The sequence below is a fragment of the Pseudomassariella vexata genome, assembly GCF_002105095.1.
Source record: "Pseudomassariella vexata strain CBS 129021 chromosome Unknown BCR38scaffold_2, whole genome shotgun sequence".
In the NCBI taxonomy this organism is placed as follows: Eukaryota; Fungi; Ascomycota; class Sordariomycetes; order Amphisphaeriales; family Pseudomassariaceae; genus Pseudomassariella; species Pseudomassariella vexata.
In genome coordinates this window covers 1,744,003-1,767,996 of record NW_024467957.1, presented here as the reverse complement: position 1 = coordinate 1,767,996, position 23,994 = coordinate 1,744,003, and the positions used below count along the sequence as shown (strand labels likewise).

The 23,994-nt window shown below is 50.8% G+C and overlaps 6 protein-coding genes across 6 annotated transcripts; 4 read left to right on the top strand and 2 right to left on the bottom strand.

Annotated features, from left to right (window-relative positions):
• Nucleotides 1–4,639: 4,639 nt before the first annotated feature.
• On the top strand, nucleotides 4,640–7,201 carry BCR38DRAFT_332195 (uncharacterized protein; the record flags this gene model as incomplete). The annotated part of the gene is made up of 2 exons (XM_040855127.1): nucleotides 4,640–5,081; nucleotides 5,160–7,201. The coding sequence occupies 2 exons, from the start codon at nucleotides 4,640–4,642 to the stop codon at nucleotides 7,199–7,201; spliced, it is 2,484 nt and encodes an 827-aa protein (XP_040719945.1).
• A 1,859-nt stretch (nucleotides 7,202–9,060) lies between these two features.
• BCR38DRAFT_97120 (general substrate transporter) lies at nucleotides 9,061–11,275 on the top strand. The gene is made up of 3 exons (XM_040865814.1): nucleotides 9,061–9,358; nucleotides 9,439–10,608; nucleotides 10,705–11,275. Exons 1-3 carry the CDS (start codon nucleotides 9,259–9,261, stop codon nucleotides 10,953–10,955), a joined length of 1,521 nt encoding a protein of 506 aa, XP_040719944.1. The 5' UTR covers nucleotides 9,061–9,258; the 3' UTR covers nucleotides 10,956–11,275.
• Nucleotides 11,276–11,627: 352 nt separating this feature from the next.
• On the bottom strand, nucleotides 11,628–13,810 carry BCR38DRAFT_333916 (amino acid transporter; the record flags this gene model as incomplete). The annotated part of the gene is made up of 9 exons (XM_040855272.1): nucleotides 11,628–11,753; nucleotides 11,859–12,007; nucleotides 12,057–12,113; nucleotides 12,168–12,873; nucleotides 12,935–13,076; nucleotides 13,133–13,174; nucleotides 13,240–13,289; nucleotides 13,415–13,450; nucleotides 13,544–13,810. 9 exons carry the CDS (start codon nucleotides 13,808–13,810, stop codon nucleotides 11,628–11,630), a joined length of 1,575 nt encoding a protein of 524 aa, XP_040719943.1.
• A 2,707-nt stretch (nucleotides 13,811–16,517) lies between these two features.
• BCR38DRAFT_97001 (major facilitator superfamily domain-containing protein) lies at nucleotides 16,518–18,931 on the top strand. Its single transcript, XM_040865813.1, has 10 exons — nucleotides 16,518–16,731; nucleotides 16,856–17,137; nucleotides 17,206–17,287; nucleotides 17,343–17,482; nucleotides 17,573–17,680; nucleotides 17,755–17,792; nucleotides 17,848–17,912; nucleotides 17,967–18,144; nucleotides 18,201–18,241; nucleotides 18,329–18,931. The coding sequence occupies exons 1-10, from the start codon at nucleotides 16,707–16,709 to the stop codon at nucleotides 18,888–18,890; spliced, it is 1,521 nt and encodes a 506-aa protein (XP_040719942.1). The 5' UTR covers nucleotides 16,518–16,706; the 3' UTR covers nucleotides 18,891–18,931.
• Nucleotides 18,932–19,857: 926 nt separating this feature from the next.
• Nucleotides 19,858–21,615, top strand: BCR38DRAFT_520855 (Pyruvate/Phosphoenolpyruvate kinase-like domain-containing protein). The gene is made up of 2 exons (XM_040865167.1): nucleotides 19,858–20,463; nucleotides 20,527–21,615. The coding sequence occupies exons 1-2, from the start codon at nucleotides 20,329–20,331 to the stop codon at nucleotides 21,310–21,312; spliced, it is 921 nt and encodes a 306-aa protein (XP_040719941.1). The 5' UTR covers nucleotides 19,858–20,328; the 3' UTR covers nucleotides 21,313–21,615.
• Nucleotides 21,370–22,386, bottom strand: BCR38DRAFT_384575 (zeta toxin; the record flags this gene model as incomplete). Its single annotated transcript, XM_040857461.1, has 1 exon — nucleotides 21,370–22,386. One exon carries the CDS (start codon nucleotides 22,384–22,386, stop codon nucleotides 21,370–21,372), a length of 1,017 nt encoding a protein of 338 aa, XP_040719940.1.
• Nucleotides 22,387–23,994: the final 1,608 nt, after the last annotated feature.

Below are 23,994 nucleotides of genomic sequence, written 5' to 3'. Positions count from 1 at the left end.
ATCGCGACGACTTGGTCACTATTGGATCAAGGAAACACCCGTCGCCAGTATTGTTATTTTTTTGAGTGCGCATTGGAAGAAGGGAGTTGATTGGCACCCGCAACCTGGCGCATTTGAGGGTCAACGGCGCCACCTGCACGGCTTTGACTGATATTCACGGATTTGGCAAGGTTGATGAAGGCGCCGGGGTTGTTTTGCTTTTGCAATGCCTGAATACCCTTTTAGGAATTCCTTCATTTCCATGGTCAAGGAGGGGAGGAGTCTGTTGCATTCCGGTCCTTGAGGGATCTCAGGAGCGAAGCTGGCAACCGCCCAGAGCTGAACAGGTATAGGACGAGAGAATTTGGTGTTCAGGGGTTACGGTCTGGTATGGTCTGACGATTATTGTCTCTCTCCTGGTCACTTATTGTTTCCCTCGGTCAGTCTACCTTGCGCTTTGCGATTGTTCTTTTTCCTTATTTCTCCATACTTCTCTCGGTTGTTTAGCCTACGTGACCTGCGGAATGAGTTTGATCAGGGAGATCTCGACGAGGCTTAGCAGACCCACCACGCTTTAGGGATACGGACCAGGATAAGGATGGAGTATGAGAGACTGATATCGGCTCTCAGTGAGCACACAGCCCGTAGGACAAGCGGCTGGAATGAAAACAATATGCCAAAAACTCTTTCTTGGCTTGAGCTAGTAGCTGCTGTGATTGTTGATTACACACATACAGATACAACAGTTGGATTGAAGTGAGTTGGTAGAAGCCCGGGACCAATTTGCAGGCAAGATGCGGCGAAACAACACGACGATACGTGCTGGGGTTTCAGTTGACCTAGGAATAGTCCCTGGGATCAAATGTGAGCAGTGGGTAAGGTTTACTGCCGAGAAGCAAAGGTTAAACGATGCTGGTGTTTTAGCCCCTACAAAGAAAGTCCTGTTTCAACCCTCTCATAGATACGAGCTATCTATACTCCGTCTCAAAAAGGCTGGTCACTGCGAGTGCGTACGAACAGTACTGTCTTTTAGTGGCTAATAAAGATACCAGACAGAAGAGTAAATTAGTGCTTAACGATTTCCGCTTTCGCCAGTTCCTGCCGAATACCAGGTAGGCATAGTTCATATTCCAGAGCCGCAATCTGTGCTCTTGTTGGTTACGCATGCCAAGTCATATGTGGTATGAGCGTGTTGGTTGGCTAGTATGAATTGCGACTTGGTCTTGCAAAGTTGATCCGCACTTGGAAGACCCCAATTGGGCCAAATCTACCTCACAATATATTCACGCTTTTGGCAGGCGCGCAGGCTACTATATCTTATCTATTCTTCCCTTGTATCCGACAATCTCTTCCTAAGAGCTAAGTCGTGATAGTTGGCGATCGCTAAAACAGTTGACCGATCTCAGATATCCCGAAACAGAACGAAACAAGGCCGTCCCAGCTTAGCCTACCGAGAAACAATAGTATTGAGGAATAATCGAATCCTCTAGAGATTTCAGATCATCAGTTTGCGACATCCATCTATGCCTGTATGCACATAATAGTTCAAAACTTAATTGCTCAGCCCCGCAAGTACGCAATGTGATACACGTGTTTGCCGATGCAGATGATACGCAGTTCGCGTCTTCGCTCGAAGGTGCCTCTCTTTTCATTTGTAAGATAGCGTCGCTTGTGGTTACGTATTCTCCAATATTGCTAAAAGTGACATTTGGCAGCGAGATTGAAGTTCTCTGGCGCCACGAAGCACAACAATTCGTTACACCAAAAAGCCAGTTGCGATCTGTGAGGTGGTGTGTTAGGTTCAGACTTCAATCGTTGATCTGCAGAGTGGTGTCGTGATTGCAAGTCTGCATTGCATGTCTCCAGTCATGCCATGGACGTCAGTCACACTTTATTGAAGTCATCGCGAGGTTGTAGGCACCAGTTGCTAGTCTCCACATTGTTCCAGTGGCAAAAAGATGTCGACACCCGCGACCCTGCATAGGCCATGCGTTGACTAACGTCAGTGGGCTAAATATAGGATTAAGGATCGAGCTTCCATGTTCATTCAGGAGCCGATCAGTGATCGACAGAGGGGTAAGGAAAGCTCTCGTGATCATGGACTCGACGACTGCGACTCATCTTTGTCGCAACTCGCATGCCGCACTGGAAACATGATGGAAATGCGACGAATTGAACCGGAGGAACGAAGAGAAACGAATCGACAGCTACCTAGTGGATAAAGTGTGTTGGTTATTGCAGAGTAGATGGAAGGGGGCGTGAGGGGCGCTGGAGCAAAAATAAGAACTCGGTACGGCAGCTTAGATTCAGCGCGGCAAATCGGCCTCACCGGGGAAGCATCTGTCGTAAAGGTGAAGAAGCTTGGTCCATATTTGGAAGTTTTGCTCCCCTTTTGACGGCTGGCAGGCGGATTGGTGACCACAGCCTGCTGAGCTACCCTTGCTGGTCGTTGGGTGCTCCCGAAATACCACGCTGGGCCGGCAGCCGAGACGTCATTTCTGTCTCTTCGCTGCTGGCCGTTGGCCTACAATGCATCAGCCCTAGTCACAGAAATGTAGTATGACGAGGTCGTACCGGTCGCACCTCCGTTTTCTCCATCAAACTCCACTGGCGTGACCAGCTTCTTGGTTGCCCTAGCTGGCAAGTTGTTATTTGCAGCTTGTTGTCTGTCGGTTGTTCTGGATTGTGGCTGTGCGATGCGAACGGTGCATGGCAACTGCGAAATTATGATCTGGGCGGCGGCGAGGGACGTCAACCCCAGGCTTGCCAGGTCTGAGGACGGGCGGCAGCTTGAAGAGGGGACAATCCCAGATCATCGGGCATGAAATATTCATCTGAGGACTGTAGGGAAAGCTTGGTTGCAGGACTCTTTTATCATTATCAGAGGGAGAGAAACCCCCCAAAGGCTAACAAACGGAGCATTCAAGGGAATTCGCTGTGCATCAAATCAAACAGGGTCGACAATATTCTGGACCTAATCAAGTCACGGCCTTTACCCTTGCAAGGACGATGTTTATAGAGGTCCAGACCTGAGACTCCGGCTTGCCATCCCAGATTTGCTCATCCTGATGAGGTACGATCGGCACGACTCAAGGGAATGAGTTAAGCGAACACACCACAGCAGCCCAGTGCAGAGCTACCGGTACCCTGGCCTGCTTTTTGGTCAACTCGATTTCGGCCCCACCAGACGACCGGATAGTTTGCATACTGTGCTCATGAACGCGACACTGGACATATCCTCGGACTTCGGATATGGCATCTCATCTCACTTTATTATTGTCAATGCATTGAATCTACCACCACATGGTATTCGGGAGGGTTGAATGTAGGATGAGATAGAGTTTGGGGGGAGTTGTTTTGCTCACGAGACCCTTGTGACGTTTGGATGGAAGATACTCTAAAACAACAGGGCCCAGGCCCACTCGGCCGGCATTCGAAGTGCTCATCATGGCATCGCGTGCGACCAAATATCCTTGAAGAAATTGCAGAGACTGGCCGATATCTAGCATCGACTTGGTGAGAATGCAGCACGAACGGGTGCGGCGAAACCATAGCTTTGAAGAAATGAGCAGCACTTGCGAAAACGATGTTGACATGTCTTTGTCCAGCCTTGTTGTCGTCTCACATGAGGCTCTCTGCCATTGAGTTCAACACTACTTACAAGCAGTAGGCTAGTCAGCTCAACAGTCAAATATCTAAGTACGCAGTTAACATTCGAGCATGGAAGGTTCAAGTACGCATACACGAACACAAAACCATTCAAATGCTTAATTGGGTGAATTGCTTGCTGGAACAGATTGCCAGTTGAGCAATTGAACATAGGTATGTACGACAGTCATCGCATAGTAATGAAAAGCGACCGAACGACGGTGGACTTGGAGCGAAGACACCGTGAGCCAAGGGATAGGCAAACCAAGAAAGACACTGGTTGTTTGATGTACTAGTAGCTTTTACTTGTACGGTTTACGAAATTGGCACTGTGAGCCCAGCCATAGATCAGAGGGAACCGAATTGGACGCTTGTTCAAGGCGTGTTGGACGGTTGCAACCCTTCTTCTGGGCACAGTCGCTGGAGTCCTGTCCGTTCATTTGGGGTTCTGGGGCTAAAGTACCACCAGCAGAGCAGAGCACACCAGCACTGACATAGGCAGCCGGGCGACACCATCAACCATATCCATACATCACCCTCTCACACGCACCACACGATACCAGCGCCGTCGCGTCGCCCTTTTCGCCGCCCTTTTCCAAACAGGCTCACCTGCTCTATTGTTCTATGCCCTCTACCGCTATTCATCTCTTTCGCTGAAACAATTACCTACCATTCTGGTACATTTTGCCAGCCCTTTCCCACACCTCTAGCTAGCCACACCACGCAGCCACCCACCGTTACTGTTCAGCAGCACGAAAGACGTACACACACACACCCACCCATACATACACACACCACCGCATCCACAGTCACCGCATCTGGCCATCGCATTGCAGTGCCGTTGCCCCAGTCTTGCGCAACCTCCCTGACTGCGTCTGCATTCCCCGTCTCATCATTTTTCTGATCAGTCTCAGTCGCCGATTCCTGCAACTGGCCACGCAATAATTGAATCGACGCTTCTCACGACTCGATCGCTTCTCGCCGTCGCGGTCCTCCCGCGCGTCATCACATAATGACGTCCGCCGCGACACCCTCGAAACCACCTCAGCAACCCCCGCAGCAGCAGACCAGCCCTCCGCAGCAACATGTTCAAGCGCCAACAAACCCTACGTCCCCGCCAAGCAAGCGGGATCTGAAGTCGTGGTGGAAGAGGTTCCAAACCCAGTCAAAACACCATGACACCCGAGGTAAGGCTGCGACGGACACAATTGACGGACAAAGCCACCCAAGCATCTCAAATGAGGCACTGCCTGTCCATGTGGGGGGTGCATCAGCATGGCTAACGTGGTTCTTCTCAGAAACGCGACCTCCGGGCATCTTTGGCGTGCCTCTACGGCAGAGCATCACATATGCCAACGTCGCAATCTCTCTTGTGGACGATGACGGGAAGAGCTACATCTACGGATATGTACCCATTGTCGTTGCCAAGTGCGGTGTCTTCTTGAAAGAGAAAGGTGGGTCAAACTCTCTCTATCAGTACTTACGTACCTTATACTACAGTCTTGGAAAGCTGACATTCCATGCTTCCGTAGCTACGGGGGTTGAGGGTATCTTTCGTCTCAGCGGGTCAGAGAAACGGATCAAAGAGCTAAAGCTAGCATTCGACTCGCCAGATCGTTATGGAAAGGGCCTGGTCTGGGATGGTTACACGGTTCATGATGCTGCTAATGTCCTTCGCCGTTACCTGAACGACCTGCCGGAGCCTGTAGTTCCACTGGAACTGTACAAGAAATTCAGAGATCCTCTCCGTGGACACACGAGGCAAGCTGTAGGCGACACCGAAGGCACCCAGTTGGTGGAGAACTTCAACGAAATGGAGGCCATCACCAAGTACCAAGCCCTGATCAAGGACCTACCGCCTCTCAACCGACAACTGCTTCTCTACATCTTGGATTTGCTGGCAGTCTTTGCCGCTAAGGCTGACGAGAACCGCATGACGGCCCAGAACTTGGCGGCCATCTTTCAGCCGGGCATGCTGTCGCACCCAGCCCATGCCATGGCCCCCGAGGAATACCGTCTTAATCAATGTGTTATCATCTTCTTGATAGAGAACCAAGATCATTTCCTGATCGGTATGCAGGGTACTGCAGCAGACGAGAAGACGAAGCAGGACATTGAAAACGGCACCCCGCCCATCGTCTCGCCTTCGACGCCAAGTCGAAAGTCGGGGGTCGCCAGGTCAGCCTCCAGTGCGAGCGCCGGTGCCGAGAGCGTCAGCAGAGATGGCAAGATCCGACGGAATCGCTCCACGTCCTCGCGGCATTCCCGGCACTCGAACGGTGCTTCAACACCAAACAGCCCAGCATTGGTCTCGACTGCCAGCGGCGGACTTGCTAGAAGCAACACTGTCCCATCCAAAAAGTCGCCCAACATCGCCTCGGCCCGCTTCAACCGACACGACTCGCCTGCTGTGGCGATTGCACCCGCCTCGCCTTCACCCATTGGCCTGAGTCTTGCTCCTCCGTCCACTGTAAGTGAAGAAGCGGCCCCCGCCTCAGAGCGACATTCTCCTGCAACTTCAAGTGTGACGCCCATGGTGTCAGGCTCGACTTTGATGCCTATACCCAGCGCAGCGGCCCGAAGTCAGGAGGGACTTTTAGAGCCAACCTTGGAAGCCGCGACTCCGGCCAAGGAAAGGGCTGCGCTGCAGAATCTTTTCCAGCGCTCGCCTACTTCCGACAGCGAGAAACGGCAGCCGAATAAGCTCCGGAAAAAGAGGATGCCCGGGAGTGCTAACCCTAGTGCGCAAAGCTCAACCGCGTCCCTGACAGATTCCGGAGCGATTTCCCCAGCCGTCGAACCGTCTAGTCAACCGGAGAAGACGGCTTATTTAGAGCAATCCGTGCCCGAGAACGCGCCGTTGACCGAGACTCCGTCTGAACCTACTCCAAGAGCTTCTCAGGTCCCCTCGGTCCCTTCGGCGAGTGCATTCCCCGCGCCCGCATCGGAAAGCAATAGGTCTCTGAAGCCCAAGAATTCACCGTCGACATCACTCCATTCCTCGTTCAACGAAGGCTCCGACCTAGACCAGGTGGAAGATACCCTCCCCGCGCCTACATTAACTACCAGCGAGCAAGCAGACAAGGAGAAGAAACGACGTTGGAGGATATCTCGAAGAAAGGAGGAAATGATACCAACCTCGCCGGCTCAGAATCTGGGTGCAAATAGCCATGCGGAAGCGAGCACTTCATCTATAGGCAGTGGCGGACATCGCCCTAGAAAATCGTGGACTGGTGAGTCTTCAGACGTAGCTGCGACTATAGCAGAGAGCGAGGCCGGAAGTCGGGACACAAGGGATGAATCTCGAGGGCCCCTTGGCTGGATTAAGAGCAAGTACAGAGAGGCCAAAGAAAACGCCGACCACAAGCGGACCAAGTCCCCTCCAGGGGAAAGCGGCCACGGGTCCCATGGATCCCATGGGTCCATATCTTTCAGAGGAAAGAGCCTCGACATTAAGAGAAGCAATGAGGAGAAAAGAGGCGCACATCCATCACAGATGCCTGCAGACATCCCTCTACCAATGTCCCCACCACCGGTGCCTAGGACGCACGACGAAAGGCCGAGAGCTCCTTAGGAGGAGGAAACTGCCACGCGAGTGTGGGCCGCGATTCGGGGGTTGCACTGTGGTTGAGTGAGTAGCCGTACAAGACACTTGGTTGTTCTTGCTTTGTTTTTAAGTGGTTGTTTGTGGCTCGAAGAATACGGAATCGGGGTTCTGGCAGGGCGAAAATGGTGATCACGCTTTCGGTGGATTCGCGCCTGTGGCACACAGGTGGCCTTTTTAACCAAGTATGGAAAAGCCAACTTCCACTGGATACCCCCACCCAAAAAGGCCTGTTTATATGGCATTTTTTCAGTACAGAGTTGTAATGTTTCCAGGACATGTTCCCAAAACGAGATTCTTGGCCCATCGAGCCGGTGGAATTGAAAGACCAAGACGCACATTTTTTTCGCATGTGCTTTCTCTACCGAAATGGGAGGCAGGCTTTTTTTTTCTTTTCTAAATCAAAGACCGAAGTTCTCGAGATACTCAAGATGGTTTCTCCTTTATTTTCTCGAACGAAGCTTATGTAGTAGGAGCGGGAGTTTTGTCCTTGCACGTGGACCACCCACATTATTGAATGAACCGTGGTCGTGGCGGTGTTGTTGGTGTTATTTTCATTTTAACCTCTACCGGACTTCTCGACGACGACGGACGATACGATGTGTATGTTTAGGATAACGTCTCGGGGTTAGGGTAGCTTGACGACGTTGGGAAGCTAGTGCAGAAAAGGAGGTTGAACCTTTGTCGGATAGAGGGAGGGGAAAGGAAAACGACAAGAGGACTTCGAGTGTCCTCTTCATTTGTACCAATGTGAGACCTGTGCAGGTCATCTATTTGCATATTAATGCCTACAATATGTACTGTAAAATGAAGAATGCTTTAAGATCAGACTGTACGGACGGCCCGCGAGGCGTAAAATTGCAATGGTGTTTTTGGACAACAGTCCAATGATGATTAAGCTTGGACTTGCGGTGAAATACAGTCATCCTCCATCAAATTACCGTATTTGAAGAGCTACCGCGGTACTTATTTGATTGGAAGCCCAACCTATGTTTTAGGCAGGCCGGTCTAACAGAAGATTCTGACTAGCAGAATGTTTCGATAATGAGGCGGGCGGCCAATACCTTGAGCCATACCGAAGAGGCACTGATAACACTGAAAGGAATTTGGTAAAGGTGCTTTGGGGAGTCTTGGGTTATTAGTACGTCACTTTGCATACTATTTACTGCCACAAGCCATTGTCTAGTATTTTATGCAAGGAATGAATAGGTTCAAGAGGTACTGCCGAACCCACTTGGGTACATTACCAATCAACCATTATCGGTGAGTAGTTCTGCTTCTGTGGATATATATACAAGAACTATCTTCGTTTAAGCCTTATATAAATATGTCGAAGAAGCCACCGCGTATATGCGTCTCATCGATCTTTGAGCCCCAGAGCGTTGGGGCTTTCTGAGAATGCCGGGCTAAATTGGCAAGTTGAACCATGTGTACCAATATAGTCGAACCAACCTCGTTCAACTCATTTCTACTCATCCAATCGAGACATGAGCATAACATCAAACCTAGGTTTGATAAAACCCAACGTTTAGATTCCAGATGCTTGCCTAAACATTCATCCTCAAAACTCTTCGGTCAGTCAATACCCCGAACCACGGCCTCAGCCTCTACCAATTTTGGGAACGAGTAAAAGTCCAAAAAACTCGGTTTCCTTCGGTCTTACACTTCATTCGACACAGTGCCCCCTTGTGGACACGCTCATATGCCGGGGTTCAAACCCCCCTTTGCGGGGAACCCCGGAAAGGCGTCCACAGCTGACATCATGATATACTCCATTCTGCAGCCCAGTATCCCAGTTTCTCTCAGGATCCGGTGTCTCGGAACGGTATGAGGTCTAGCTTGGGAGTCTAGAGCCTCGGTGGCTGCCAGAGCGAGAGAAAAAGTTGAGTTGTCTGTCAGCTTAACTCCCAAAGGACGGACTGTCTGGGTGAGTGTGAATGCGGCTTCTTGCCCCTGGTGCTCATTAGTTGTGACCCTGTGTTGTTAGCTGTTCATTATACAACGTGTATGATTATTGCTGAGTCAAGATGGTGGCATTATGGAAACACGACTTTCGGGGCACGAGGCTAGTCTTTGCCGTCACGGCCGCCTCCTGTCAAGCCTTCCTGCTGCTAGGCTATGACCAAGGTGTGTAGAACCGACTTCTATCCGACTTCTGTCTCACTCCTTTCGACCCATGAACATCCCTGGCTAACCCTTCTTCTCAGGTGTCATGGCAGGCATCATCGGCGCAGACAATCGCTTTGGACAGGACTTCAACCACCCCGAAGCTGACATGGAAGGCAATATCACGGCGCTCTATGACATCGGCTGCGTCATCGGGTCCATCGCCTGCTACTTCGTCGGCGAGCGCTTCGGCCGGCGCACTATGCTGATGATGGGTGGGGCTCTGATGATCATCGGTGCAGCCCTCCTGGGCAGCTCATCCACCGTCGCCCAACTCATCGTTGGCCGTATAGTAACAGGCATTGGAAACGGCTTCAACTCGGCGACAGCGCCCGTTTACCTGAGCGAGTGCGCGCCCGCACGTATCCGAGGCGCGCTCCTGACGCTACAGGGAACTGTCACTATCCTCGGTGTGGTAATTGCGTATTGGACAGACTACGCCACCGCCTCGTATACGTCGTCGTTTCAGTGGCGGTTCCCCTTGGCCTTTCAAGCCATCTTCGCCGTGCTGCTCATGCTGCAGATCGTGGGGCTACCCGAGACACCCCGTTGGCTCGTCGCCCACGATCGACATGAGGAGGCACGTAGCGTCATCTCCGCCATCACCGACCGGCCCCTCGACGACGAGAGCGTCGGTCGCGTTTTACTCGACATCAAAACGGGGCTGGAAGAAGAGCATAAGGATGGGCCGTTCAAATTCCGCGAGCTCCTGAGCTGGGGCGAGCTGCAGAACCTACGACGCTTACTCCTGATTATTTCCGTCCAGCTCGGCCAGCAGTTCTCGGGTTCCAATATGATTAACTATTACTTGCCCGTGATCCTACAGAATTCCGTCAACTTGGACCGCCACATGTCGCTGATATTGGGCGGGTGTGCACAATGCACCTTCTTAGTCGGATCTGCCATTCCGGTCCTGCTGATGGATCGCTTCGGACGGCGCTCTCTGCTCATGGCGTGTTCGGCCGGTCTGTGCCTGTGTTTCGTCGCCGTTTCCATTCTTTTGTCTACCGGCGAGCAGGGTCCTGCGTATGCATCTGTCGCCTTCATATTCCTGTTCCAGCTGTTTTACGGCGTCGGATGGTTACCAGTCCCCTGGTTTTTCCCCTCCGAACTCGCTACCACTCGAACTCGGTCCAAGATGCAAGCTATCGCCAGCGGCTGGAATTGGATGGCTGTCTTCGCAGTCGTTAAAATTACTCCAATCTCCTTTGGTAAGTATCTTTCTTGCCACCAATTTTGAACAGCCACAGCGATTCTCATTCATCGTCCCCAAACTACCGATCTTTGACTACTAATCTTCAGCGCAGAAAACATCCAATGGCGTACCTTTATTATCTTCGCCGTTCTGAACGCCGCCTTCATCCCTATGGTATATTTCTTTTACCCCGAGACTAAAGGGCTAGAACTCGAAGATATCCCATTGCTTTTCCACAAAGGTGGTGTCACTGGTGGGGTTTTCACCTCGAGGGGCAGAACCGTGACCCCAGGCCAGCACGCTCAAGCCATCGACATTGATGCAAAATATGGCAGAACTTTGGAGGTCGAAGCTGTAGTCTAGTACGTGTTGTTTTGCCTAGACGCCGCAGCTCCTTCTGCCCGAACGTCTTCATAGGTATGATTGCTCAGGAGAAGTAGATCCATGCGACCAGCTTATTGTTGCCACACCACGATTCGTCTGTTTACGGAGCTTGCTCACTTCAATACTTATCTGTGAGATGCTAACAAAGGACGCCATCCACATCCCTTCCTAGGTCAATAGGATAGCTTGATTAGCGTAATATGGGGGCAAAGTCGGGATACCATGCATCTCGTCGAGTAGGCATTCCTGCTAGGGTTAGTCAGTCTGTGATAAGTTAGCTCGGGTACATATAAAAGCGTGTAGCTGCGCAACCATAAGACAAAATTCGTATGGAAGAATCAGGAGACTAGAAGTCTCTGGTGGCTGGTGGACACCAACTGATGCAGATCAGAAGCTTGATCCCGAAGAGGCCACCATGAGTGGGCCTCTTCTATGCATTACTATGTTGAGCCAATAGTGCGCTGACCATATGCCCAAAACAAAGAACCCCCTAGTCCTCCAGCCTCCGATTGTCCGTTTTTCCTGTCGTGTTCGTTAATTCGAGCGGGATTTGCGCTTTTCCCCTTTCATCGCAGCCGTTTCGTCGAACCTCGTCCCGGGGTATCTAGCCAAAGAAAAATGCGCAGACATTATCAATCACGTCCGCCATCCTTAAATGCCATTGCTTGCACATTGAAAGACACTTCCCACTGTTCCAGCTTCAAATTCTTCAATGATGCCTTCAACACTGGCATAAGTGCCCACAGTAAGGAAGAAAATACCGGTGAGGACGATGATCTGTGGGTTACGTCAGTAGACTGCGGAAGGAGTTGGCATTGGCATTGGTCCTTCGGAGCGTTCGATACGACGCAACTCGGCGCCTTCCAACGACGGGATACGTACGATGTTAAGAATGCCCTCAAACCAGCCACGGAATGAGCGGTCATTCATCAGTGCGACTGAACCGTCAGCCTTTCGCATCCTAAAGTATGCTACGCCCCAGAAAATAAAACCGAAGAAAGAGTCGAATAGTGACGACATCAATGACAAAACTGCAATGAGTTAGCAGAATGCTTAGGTCGGATAGCTGTTCGCACTTACGAGATGAGAAGAACGGAATCACATTCGCGATGAGGAAAGCCACGATCCACGTGGCCACTAGTCGTTGCGTTAGCCGAAACTCCGCAGAGAAAACAATACCGCTTCGCTTACGTAGAATGAGAGCCCAGCTACCCCAGCCGACAACGGTGTGCTCGTTCTTGTGGCGAGAGTTCTGGAAAATGCGGAAGAAGATGAACCGAGCCGAGACAGAGGCATACAATACTCCCAAGAAGATTAGGGTTGGGATCATAAAGGAGAATGATATCTTCTTGTACAGCGGCTCCAGAGACCCGAATGCTGGTGCCGTCATATACTGGTTGCCAGTATAAGCGTAAATGACGGCTCCGACGACAGAGAAGACTAAGATCTCTAGAATGGTGCATGCCCACAAGGCCTTGGGGAAATCTCTCGGCTCCTTCATTTCAGCAATGAATGAGGGAAGCGTAATTTGACCGATGAATGTATAGCTGATGTTGAGGAATGCATTTAGTCCAGAGACGAAGGTGGTTCCCACGAGCGGGATTGCCGTAACAACCGGGCTACCCCATGGTGTAGTCGCATCTTCGCCGGGAGCGACACTGTATCCGGCGGGATGAGCCTCGACCGCGGCGAAAATAGCAGCCAATAGGACGGAAACAAAGGTAAACATGGCAGAAGCTGTGCCAAGCTTAGAGAGCATGTCGAAGGTACGTGGCAGCGAAGAGACCCAGGATATTAGAAGCACCACAACTCCGAATACGACGGTCTGACAGGAGACGCTGGAGTTCTCGCCGACCATAGTGTTCAAGTATTTGGCGCCAACCAGAATATGTAGACCCTAGACGATATTAGAACTGTGATCTGAAAAAATCGCAATGGCGATATTATGGTTGACGTACTTGAATAAATGTGTTGTTTAAGATGAACATAATCGCGGTAGCCCACCATGCCCATTTCTGACCCCAGAACAGCATCTGGCCAATGTCGCAGACATCTCGAACTTCGGGGTGACGCAGACAGAATTCCCATAGGACCAGCGAACTGTCCAGCAGAAATCAGCCAGGTTACGAGGGGTGGCGTGAGTGAGAGCAACGTACGTGTACAGTACGATCATGGCTTGTACAATGGTGAGAATGATACTGATGTATGTAAGCGATCTAGCCAAGAGATCTTCGCCGAGAGCCAAGAAGGCTTGACTACTTACCCAGGCACCAACCCCAGAATGCTGTATGACCAGGGGAAGCTCATGATAGCCTACAGCGAGTTAGTTAGCTGCCGACTTATCCTCATAATTAGCGAGGGAGAACGTAACCAAGGCCGCTCGGTTTGGTTGATACGGCCATGGCCAGCCATCCCGCTGGGCATTCGAGTCAACTTACTAAGCAGATGTATTCGGAGAATAATAATGCAGCTGTCTATTTGGCGACAATCAACACCAGTGTCAGCACTTGCCAATGGCTTGGCTCCCGCCTGGGCAAAAACTACAAAACGGGGATTGGACAGCACACCTTTTGCCAACTGCAGGTACGATACTGGATGGCAGCATTTTGTTCAATCTCGCGCTGCTTGAGCAATATCTCGTTGCTGCTGAGGTCGCTTTCGGACCCGCCATCGACAGGCACAACCACGGGCGCGATGCGAGGTCCAATGCTGACCCCAGGGCCACCGAACCAGGCTGATCGTCCAGAGGGCCTCGCCGGCTGGATGGCCTCGGTGTCGTAGTCTGGACTGCGCCCATCCTTGGGTTCCCGATCGGGAGATGTCTCGAACCCCATCGTGAGGATCTTGGCTAATTGAAGCGAATGACCAGTACTTTCGTGCGTGAGACCAGTGTGGTGGGAAGACAATAACCATGCAATGTGAGCTAAATTGCAAGACGGACGTTGGAAGATTGAGCTTGTTTGCAAATTTGTCTGCCTCGGCTCAAGACGTGATGACAATTGACCAGAGTTTTCCAAACCTGGGTAACGCGAACTTAAATGCAATTCGCAGGAAGCACGCAATCGTAAGGTAAGACAGGGTCGGATGAGGTGAGGGTACGAGAGACCCCGCAGAAATAGGACCGGTATATTCTACTACGTATGCCAATACCAAGAAGAAGCGGGTATGATCAGAGATGGTTTACCTTCCGTCAGGTCAGGATGACGTGTGGTCCATCGTTGGGGGGCGTTTTGGGGTGGCACCCTGTTGCTGGCAAGCCTGTGTTTTCTTTTCACACAGCACTTTACAATGGGGCGGCTCGCCTCTAGCTAAGTCATCAACCAACCAATCTCAGAGCGGCAGGTAAGCGCAATCAACGACAGTAGCACTGTGGGATTCCCGGGACCCCGGAACACCGGGCAGCTAATGCAAGGTGATCCAGCCGAGGCAGAATGCGCGGAGCTGACCGTGATCAACGTGAATTTGAGAGTCTTGATCTCGCTACGCCAGATTAGCATGTTAAGCTTTTTGGCACCGATGGATGCGTGCCAATGGCGGATGTAACGTGGTAAAATGGTGCGATTTGCCAGACAAAACAAACTCTACAATGACCCAGCCAGACGTGGCGGGTTTCGAGGCCTTCTTGCGTGCTTCGATGTTTGTTGGGTTTCCTTCTTGACAGAACTAACACCACCGCAGGTTCGTTTCGAGTGGAAGATAGTTCCGTGTTCTTGGAGGTCTAGCCACAATGTTAGTAAGGCATATTATCAGACCTGCTTTCAGTCATCAGTCTTCGGGCCAACATCCGATTAGACCCAATCATGAAACAAGATGCTTTACTAAACCAATATCCGCTCAGCTTGTGCTGCAAGATTCCATGGAAGACTTTGCTGAGTCTCGAACCTTATAATGCGACATCCAATCAACAGATCGCTTTCATCCGAGAATCATCGTGTAAACTCTTCTAGGCAGGGGAAATCCTGCCGACGATGCGAAGGTGGTGGGTCATAAGAGCTTATATCGACTTCAGTAGTCTGGGCTGGACAACAGCAGATGCGGCTTAATGCTGCAAACGGAGATCTCCGTGGATGTGATGCTGGTTTCAGCGCAATCCAGGAGGTGGCTTTGTTTTCCGAGTGAAGATTGACTCTATATCTCCTGCCAATCCAAATCTTGCCCCAATTTCAGAGTATTGGCTGCTGCTGAATTCAGATCGATGTCGTGCCACGTCCGTTAGAAGTCTGATGAAATAATCGGCCCAACGGTCGTAAGTCTGAGTAGGTCGTCTGCTAACGTTCGACTGCGAGCAAGTTTGAATCCGTCGAGACCTTCACATAACTATGGTCTTCACTATTGCATTTTCGACGACACACATTCCAAACAAGACTGGTTTTCTTTAATTTTCGGTATTCTAGAACCGAAGGACATGTGATTACACACTGCTATCCGTGAGCTCATAGTAACTATATCCTTCAAAATCTCTGCAAAATTCCTACATCGATAAGATAATGCAATCCCTTGGCCCCTCCATTCAACAGTACGAATTTTAACCTCTAGCCAGTTGATCTTTCCGTCACGAGCGATGATGCCGAACACAAGCCATGCGCGTACCTCTTGGTATGTCTAGGGTGATCAATCACTATGACTACTCATGGGGAGATTCAATAGGTGACTGAAATATCCTTCATGGTTAGGACCAACTGGGATTCATACTGACATATTTTCCTATTTTCATATCGTGAGTTGAAATTGTAAATCCTGAATATCCAAGGTATATCCAGCTTCGCGGTTGGCAACGAATCCTGTTATCCACTCTACCAAGGTCGCCCCCACTCCCCCCCACCATTCTCAAGTACCTGTGTACCTCAGAATTGCGAGATGGCCCCAACTATGTGCGGGGTTAAACGTCCCTTGCTCCAAGTTCTCCGCAAAAGCCGATCCCCGCAAATTTTCCAGCACCGGACGACGGCACCGGCGTCTTCCTTCGTAGGGTCGTCTTAATGGACTTGTTGCTTTGGCTTACCTACATAGCTTAGTGGTGCTACCCGCGCTGGTTGACACCCTTGTGGTAGCCGACTTTACACCGAATATCGATCCTCTCGTTCAACGATGACACAAACATGATAAGTAGGTCGGGTAGTGAACCATGAACCATCTTTGCCGCCCGTCGAAGATCCGTCCCAACGTCCCGCCACTATGATGCCCCTGTTTTCGTCTAAGGGCGCCACGGTTGTCTTTTAGTGAGTTAATCCTAGTCGAAGGTACCGATGCCAAGTCCTCGGTGCCGCGAAATCGGCATCCCTTCAAGCTAAACTTCTTCTCTCTCGCTCTCTCAGCAGAATTTCGAAATGTTCGGGAATGAGGTTGGATCATTTGGCTGCTGACGTATCGCCACGGAAAATATGTGTGATGGTAATGCAAGTGATTGCTCGACCTGGACCCGCGTGACCGTGATCCTGAAAGCCCATTTTCTGACGCAGCTCACACCCCCAGTCTATTTCTCAGCTCTTGCTGTCGAATGGTGAGTACCACCGAGGCCCACTCGACTGGGCATCCCATCCGAGACTAACGACCGATCGGGACTTTTGGGGAAGCAGCCCAGTGGTTGGTATTTATTGCTGACATTCCCATGTTTTTCATGATCCGCCATCATCCCATGTCCTTTTCTGAGGCTCTTTGATCCTGTCGTAGTGGATAAACAACTTCGGGGGCTCGGGATAGGCGGCTGATTCGAAGTAAACACCCAGCACGATGTTCGGAAAGGAGAAGGATCCAGGTATGTCGCAAATTCCCTTCTCTGGCCTGGCTCCCGCGGCGCCGTTCCAATGTGCTGAGTTGCTCGGGATTGACAACGCCATCTTTTCCTCCCAAGCCCGACGTTAGGCTAACATCAGCTATAGCCAAGCTGGCTCACGGTGACGCGGTCGATCAGTCCCCCACTGAGATCGCTGGAGACAACAGTTACCACCCTGGAAACGGCCATGTGGAATATGACGAGCTTCATGTGATCTGCCCGCCGCACACCACCGAGCGCAGGATCGTCACCCGCATCGATTTTCGCTTGATGCCGTTTGTGACTCTCCTCTATCTTCTAGCATATCTGGACAGAATCAACATAGCCAACGCGAAAGTATTCTCTTTGGTTGATGACTTGGCGCTCGATGGTGTCAAGTACAATACCGGTTTGTGATTCGTCATTGGGTTGGACAGAATTGGAATCTAGGAATTGGAATCTAACATGGCGCGGTAGCTTTGACCATGTTTTTCATACCATACGTCTTCTTTGAAATTCCTAGCAACATTATGCTGAAGAAATTCTCGCCTAAGATATGATAAGTGTCATCCGGCCCCGCCACCGAACGAACCTCCTGCTGACCGACAATGAACGCTGCCGGGCTGTATGCTAGGCTTTGGGATTGTGTCAATTTGCCAGGGACTAGTACAGAACTATGCCGGCCTGTTAGTCACACGGTTCTTCCTAGGACTTTTCGAAACTGGAATGCTTCCTGGATGTTTCTACCTCCTGGGTAAGTCATTGGGAATCTGTAGATCGGCGTGCACGACGGATCGTGTTCCCTTGCAAAGGAGGCACCTTGTTAATGTTGTGGACTTTCCAGGCATGTGGTACAAGCGTAGCGAAGCACAAAAGCGGTACAGTCTGTTCTTCTCGAGTACTTCGCTCGCTGGTGCATTCGGAGGTCTTCTCGCATCCGCAATAGGCAAGAGTAAGTTTGCAACCAAACCTCAGCGCCGCGGCTACGCAGGATCTGACTCATGAAAATACTCACCTGTCTGACAGTGGATGGAATGCGTGGCTTTCACGGCTGGCGTTGGATAGTATGTACAATCTTATCAGAGCGCACGAAGTCGTCACTAACTCCGGTTATCGTAGTTCATCTTGGAAGGCTGTTTGACCATCGTCATCGCCGTCATATTCTTCTTCACATTCCCATCGTTGTATGTTTGCTACCGCTGCTCGCTTATCTGCCCTGTTGACTAACTGGGAAACAGTCCTGAGCAGGCCGCCTGGTTGAACGAAGATGAGCGTGCGTACGTAAAAACCCGCCTGCAGGCCGACCAAGGCCGTAATGCGGCAGAGCGTCATGTTGGTTTCCGCGATGTGCTGTCGGTGATGAAGGATCCCCGCGTATGGTTGGGAGGTCTGATGTATTTCGGCCTAATCATTCCAGTGAGTTGGCCCTTTTCCAATATCTATCCCAGCATATGAGTTAATCGTTCATCTAGGCCTACGGTTACGCCTTCTTCGCACCGACTATCATCCAAACGTAAGTGATAGTTCCTGTTGCGAAGCTCAATTCCAGGAATACCCTGTTAGTGGAAATCGACTGTATCCGTGCTGACACAAAATCCAGATACCACTATAGCGCCATACAAACCCAATTGCACTCGGTTCCGCCGTGGGCTGTGGCATTTGGCTTCTCCTTTTTGATAGCGGCGATCTCGGATTGGGCAAAGCATCGCTTTCTGTTCACCATCATGCCGCTGTTCTTGTCAATCGCCGGGTTTTCCATCCTCCTACACGAACATAGCGACATCAACTTGATGTACGGCGCGTTATTCCTCGTGGTCATGGGAACTTATGGAGCCATGCCGATAATAATCTGCTGGTTCAACATGAACCTTGGAGGCCACCACCGGCGCTCTATAGGAACAGCCTGGCAGATCGGGTTCGGCAATATCGGAGGGATCATCTCGACCTATGCATTCATATCGACGGATGCGCCGCACTTCACCAAGGGCTACTCGCTCTGTCTCGCTTTCACCTCCTTGAGTGGTTTGGCTTCCATCGCATATTTTGTTTCGAACATAATCGAGAACAAGAGGAGGGCGAAGTCGGTTACGAATGTGGGATTGTCCGAGTATGAAAAGACGGAACTGGGTGACCTCAACCCCGAATATAGATATATGTACTAGTTATTAGTTGGGGTGTTGGATATGGTCGATGATAAATAGATAGATTGAAAATATGGCGGAATATAGGTGTAAAACTGAAGTTCATGTCGTTATTTGGGTGGTCAAACATACGCCCTTCAAGGTTAATCTCACCATGGGCGCCCTATACGTCAAGCCTAGGAAAATTCCGTTGAAATCCGGCCATAGCCAACTTGAGGTGATTGTCCGACTGCGGAATAGGAGCGTTCCAGCCACGCAAACGTTCAATGTGTGAACGCTAGTGGCAGGGTGAATCAATAACCACGTCGTCTTAAACATCACAAAAACACACTTTGTCTATGATGTGATCTATCCAATCTTGATGTTCGGAGTCGTGACCTTAGAAGTTGGCTTGGAAATGGACTCTGGGAGAGAAAAACTCGTGTTGGGCGCCCACTATGTCGGATTACAGCACTTTGATACTTACGAACATCACTGCTCAAGACGTTTACCTTGGGTCGATGGATATAGCGAATCGTTCTTGGAGTTGATAAGAAACCTCGCTGGTGCGCTCATCCCAGCTTATGGACTAGACGGTCTTCTGTGTGATCGTACTTACGAATGAACGATCAGTAAAAGTCTTTTGGTACTGAGGATACTTTACTCATCTTAATCAGCTTTTAACTGATGACTGGAGCAAATCGAAGGGAAGAAGAGATAAGAGAACACTTCGCTCATCTCGAGAAGAGGTCATTTCCCCTGTTTTTATATCCGCTGATCTCACGGCTCACTATCCCATCAGCCACATATCAGACAATGTAAATATAGTGAGTTACTGTTCTACGAGACAATGACCGGAAAACCATGGGCCGTTTTCTGATAAGGCCGTACTGCAAAATTATACTCAACCAACGACGCTATCTTAGTCTCCGGTCCCCGCCCGACGGGTTATTCCCCGCAATATCGGGTCGGCATCGGAAACACCTACCCGAGCCGCATGTAGTACTATAGTAGGTTGTCAATATTCCCGTCCTCTTACTCCACCTGCTGCCAAAGCATCTAGCCAAGCATTTGCACATATACTCTTGAAAGCTTGGCGAAGGTCTAACATCTAGGACCCGGAAACCGACGCTAACAACTTTGTCCAGGGTCTAGAATCAAATCAGACTGCCTGCCAATCTACAAAGTACAGACGATCAAGATCCATATCCCGATCTGGTCCCCACCAAGTCCACTTGCTTAGTCGTCTAGAGAAAAAACCCATCGGTGAAGTCATTATTGCGGAAAGCTTAGAGGTTCCGAAAGCGGAGGGGGCGAAGTGATCTGCTTTGCCGGACTATGTGTTGGAGTGAATTTGTCTCTGTTGTTGTGAAGTTTATCAGACAGGTCGTATTTTTTATAATTGTGCCTACAAATTCGACCCAGCCATCACATCAAACAGACTACCAAACCGTCAACTACACATCAGAACCTCGAGACAATGGCGCAACTTAAGGGTGCCGCACAGCTCCGGAAATACCTCGCCGACCCCGACAAGATCGTCGTCTGCCCCGGCGTCCACGATGGCCTCACAGCCCGCATGGCCCTGAACGTCGGATTTGACGCACTCTACATGGTTTGTCACACTCATCGACTATCTCACCTGAGGCTACACCTTACGCTAACCCCCACCCACCAGACTGGCGCTGGCACTGCCGCCTCCCGCCTAGGCCAGCCCGACCTAGGTCTCACCACGGTCGATGACATGGCCACCAACGCGGGCATGATAGCCGGCCTGGACCGCAACGTGCCCGTCATCGCCGACGCGGACACGGGATTCGGCGGACCCCTCATGGTAGCCCGCACAACGGAAAAATACATCCTGCAGGGCGTAGCCGCGTTCCATATCGAGGATCAGGTGACCACGAAACGGTGCGGTCACCTAAGGGGCAAGGAGCTCGTCGACGTGAACACGTACTGCGCGCGGATCCGGGCCGCGGCCGCGGCGCGCAAGGAGATGGGAAGCGACATCATGATTATTGCGCGGACGGACTCGCTGCAGTCTCTCGGGTACGAGGAGGCGGTTAGGAGACTGAAAGCGGCGGTCGAGGCGGGCGCGGACGTGGCGTTTTTGGAGGGGATGACAACGAAGGAGGACATGGCGAATGTGGTCAAGGATATGGCGCCCACGCCGTGTTTTCTGAACATGGTGAGTGGGGGTGTGACACCATTGGTGAATGCCGACGAGGCAAAGCGGATGGGGTATAAGATTGTGATCTGGCCCCTGGCGGGCATGACGGCAGTGTATTTGGGAATGAGGGATTTCTGCCGGGAGTTGAAGAGCACGGGCGAGATTAAAGAGAGGTATACCGAGGATGGGAAGATTGATGGAGGGGTTGGAGATTGTTTCGAGCTCTGTGGGTTGTCCAAGTGTGGTGAGTTTGACCAGATGGTAGGTGGAACGAGCTTTGCGAAGGGTGCGTAGGGAAGGGATGTAATAGTGAAAACATATGAGTGTATTTTCGTAACTTTGAATCTGACATCAGGAGAGATACAGTCCGAGTCTCAGATCCAACTTATCAAGATTGACCTTGTCTGTTTCATTGTTACCACTGGGTAATGACAATGGTCGTAACGATGGTAAATCTGTGTCATTGGCCTTTGTGAGAATCGCCTCGAGCAGAGTCTCAATCTCAGTGACCTGAGATGCCAACTCGGGAACCTTTCGTTTCCTCAACTTATCCAGGTCTTCATAAGCAATGGACCGCTCCGTCGGTAGGAGAGGGCGACCTATTTCCGTACGTATAGCCTCCGCCGCGGCCGCTCTTTTTCTCCACTCGCCGCTGCCAACCCGCTCGTTCGCATACGCCACGACATTATCCCTCCGCATGACAACAATCTGATCTATAGCCACCGACCCATCGGCAACGGCCGCCGCATCGAATATATGCTCATAAGAATCATCATGCACAGTCTTCGGGGTGAGCCTCACGGGCAGGTTTCCCGACCCGGCTTCAGGTAGTTTTTCATAAAACCGCGTGAGGATACCCAATCGGCTCAAGCCCTTCGGCACCGCCATGATAACTACCTCGACCCGGTAGCCCCCCTCGTGGAACGCCTGGGTCAGATCCACAAAGTCTTCCGGGTTTCGGCACGCCGACTCGAGCAGGACGTCGATGCGCCGTGCCACAGCGTAGGCAGCTGCCATGGCGAGCCAACGGCGGGCGTCGGTCCTGGTTGCTGGAGATGCCAGAGCTGGACGCTCGACGATGAGGCGCGTGTAGGCTGGGTGGTACGTTTTGTACGTGTCAGCGATGAAGTGGGCTGGCTCGCCGCGGCAGGACCGAATCGCCTGCTTTATGGTGGGCGCGATCCGAGTCTTGCCTGCGCCGGTTTGGCCCACGACGAGAACAGCAAGGGGGCGTTGGGTTGTTTCCGCATTGGTGGCCAGACGAGTTCGCAGTTTGCCTGTTTCCAGTTCGGCGGGGACGATGTCCCGCTCGAATATTGCTCTCAACTCGGACTGGGACAGAATGTATGATTGCGGATTTGGGTCCATTTCGGCTGGGCTTTGACGGGAGAGGGCAGCTCACTTGGACCGCCAGCCCTTGGGTGAAACCAATGATTTGTTTGCAATGACCATTTCAAGTATACAGGAACATTAACTCGTCTTCTGAGTTGCCGGTACATCTCATCTCATCGTATTGTCAGGAGTTCTCACTCACTCAATTCTGCATGCAGCCTAACGAAACGAATGGCATAAAGCTGAACAATCCAGTTTGAGGGGTACGTGGGGTGCAGTATGTGTGCACCACCAGATGCTATACACCATTACAGCAACATTGATGCTGCCACCCGATTTCTGACCTTGGAACGTTACTTGCTCACTGACGAGAGGTGTCCTCTGAGAAACCGCTAACTTCTTATCTCATCGAGTGGGTGGCCGTTTCAGCGAATGTTCTCCCGGCAATCTCGGTTTCAAGCAATACTCATCATGGCCGACGTCTGGAATCATGGCATTTCCGGCATGCTCCAGAGTCGTACAGACCACATCGATTGGTGTCAGTGGCTAATGAATCTGACATGTTCCTCGTTCTCTGTTTCTCTTGTAAGAAGACAGCAAGTCTGATCGGATCTGGGCTTCCATGTTTTGCTGTGCTCTTCTGGAGCCCGATCCGATCTACCTCTGGGCGTATTTGGAGGAGAGTCAAGAAAAGCCAATTTCTGTTCAATAACGTACAACCCACCTTTCTGGCCACATGTTACAATCCAATCGAAGGTATTCGAAACAGTGTATTCAACGCAATATTATAGCTATTCAGGTACAACCAGCTCTAATAGAAAGCTGTGCTCTAGGGCTTCCTGAGGTATAGATCTGATAGATTCTGACGCCTTAGCTGGGTCCAGTATTACCTGATTCCGACGTTATACCTGATCTTGTTACCGTTCTACTTCAAGGGCTCGATCCATCGCTTCCTTAGTCTGTACAATGTTACTAAATCATTCATTAGGCCCTAATAGTACCTTACGTGGTTTTGGGCGTAACGAAGTTATCTCGGCTTCTAATGCGTGTACACGTTAGGTCAAAGTCGCGTAATCGCTACTAGGCTTTTGTAACGAGGATACCACGCGTCTCGCAATATAATAGTCAGGTAGTGCAAAGGGTAGCTAGAAGTAGGCCAATGTATGGGTGCGTATATTGCAAGACTGATTCTTGAGGAATCTAAGTTAGGTGGGAGCGTCTCGAGTTCTCCTCTTAAACTGAGGGATCGGGGGCGAATCCCTCCCGACTCAGCTTGTCGGCTGAGACCGGCCCGCCACAACGGCTCTTTCCTTACAGCTTTCCCTAGCTACTAAGCTAGTCACTAGCGTCGCTATTATTGCCGGATTAAGCTAATTACTAGCTGTTTTTAGTATAGTTGGTCGTTCTGATAGGGGGGCTATCGTCGGCTAAGGTCGCGATAGATCTAATAGGTATATTCTAGTTACAGCGAAGCCTGATTATATATTGCTAATCGTGAACGACTTCTTATATGCCTCGATATATAGCGAGAGGAACGTCGACTTTTTAAATAGAATAGAATAGTACTCGGTCGAGAGAGAGGTCGCTAGCGAACGATAGTGTCACAAGGGAGGACCAAGCCCCTAGGCTAATAGACCAAAAGAT

What these genes read in the sequence shown, in the direction of transcription:
- BCR38DRAFT_97001 (XM_040865813.1), top strand. Translation starts at nt 16,707, where the DNA reads ATGTTCGGAAAGGAGAAGGATCCAG. An exon ending in AAATTCTCGCCTAAGATATG is followed by an intron (nt 17,288 to 17,342) that starts ATAAGTGTCATC and finishes CCGACAATGAAC; the next exon opens with GCTGCCGGGCTGTATGCTAG. An exon ending in TTCTTCACATTCCCATCGTT is followed by an intron (nt 17,913 to 17,966) that starts GTATGTTTGCTA and finishes ACTGGGAAACAG; the next exon opens with TCCTGAGCAGGCCGCCTGGT.
- BCR38DRAFT_520855 (XM_040865167.1), top strand. Translation starts at nt 20,329, where the DNA reads ATGGCGCAACTTAAGGGTGCCGCACAGCTCCGGAAATACCTCGCCGAC. An exon ending in GATTTGACGCACTCTACATG is followed by an intron (nt 20,464 to 20,526) that starts GTTTGTCACACT and finishes CCCACCCACCAG; the next exon opens with ACTGGCGCTGGCACTGCCGC.
- BCR38DRAFT_97120 (XM_040865814.1), top strand. Translation starts at nt 9,259, where the DNA reads ATGGTGGCATTATGGAAACACGACTTTCGGGGCACGAGGCTAGTCTTT. An exon ending in GCTGCTAGGCTATGACCAAG is followed by an intron (nt 9,359 to 9,438) that starts GTGTGTAGAACC and finishes CCTTCTTCTCAG; the next exon opens with GTGTCATGGCAGGCATCATC. An exon ending in AATTACTCCAATCTCCTTTG is followed by an intron (nt 10,609 to 10,704) that starts GTAAGTATCTTT and finishes TCTTCAGCGCAG; the next exon opens with AAAACATCCAATGGCGTACC.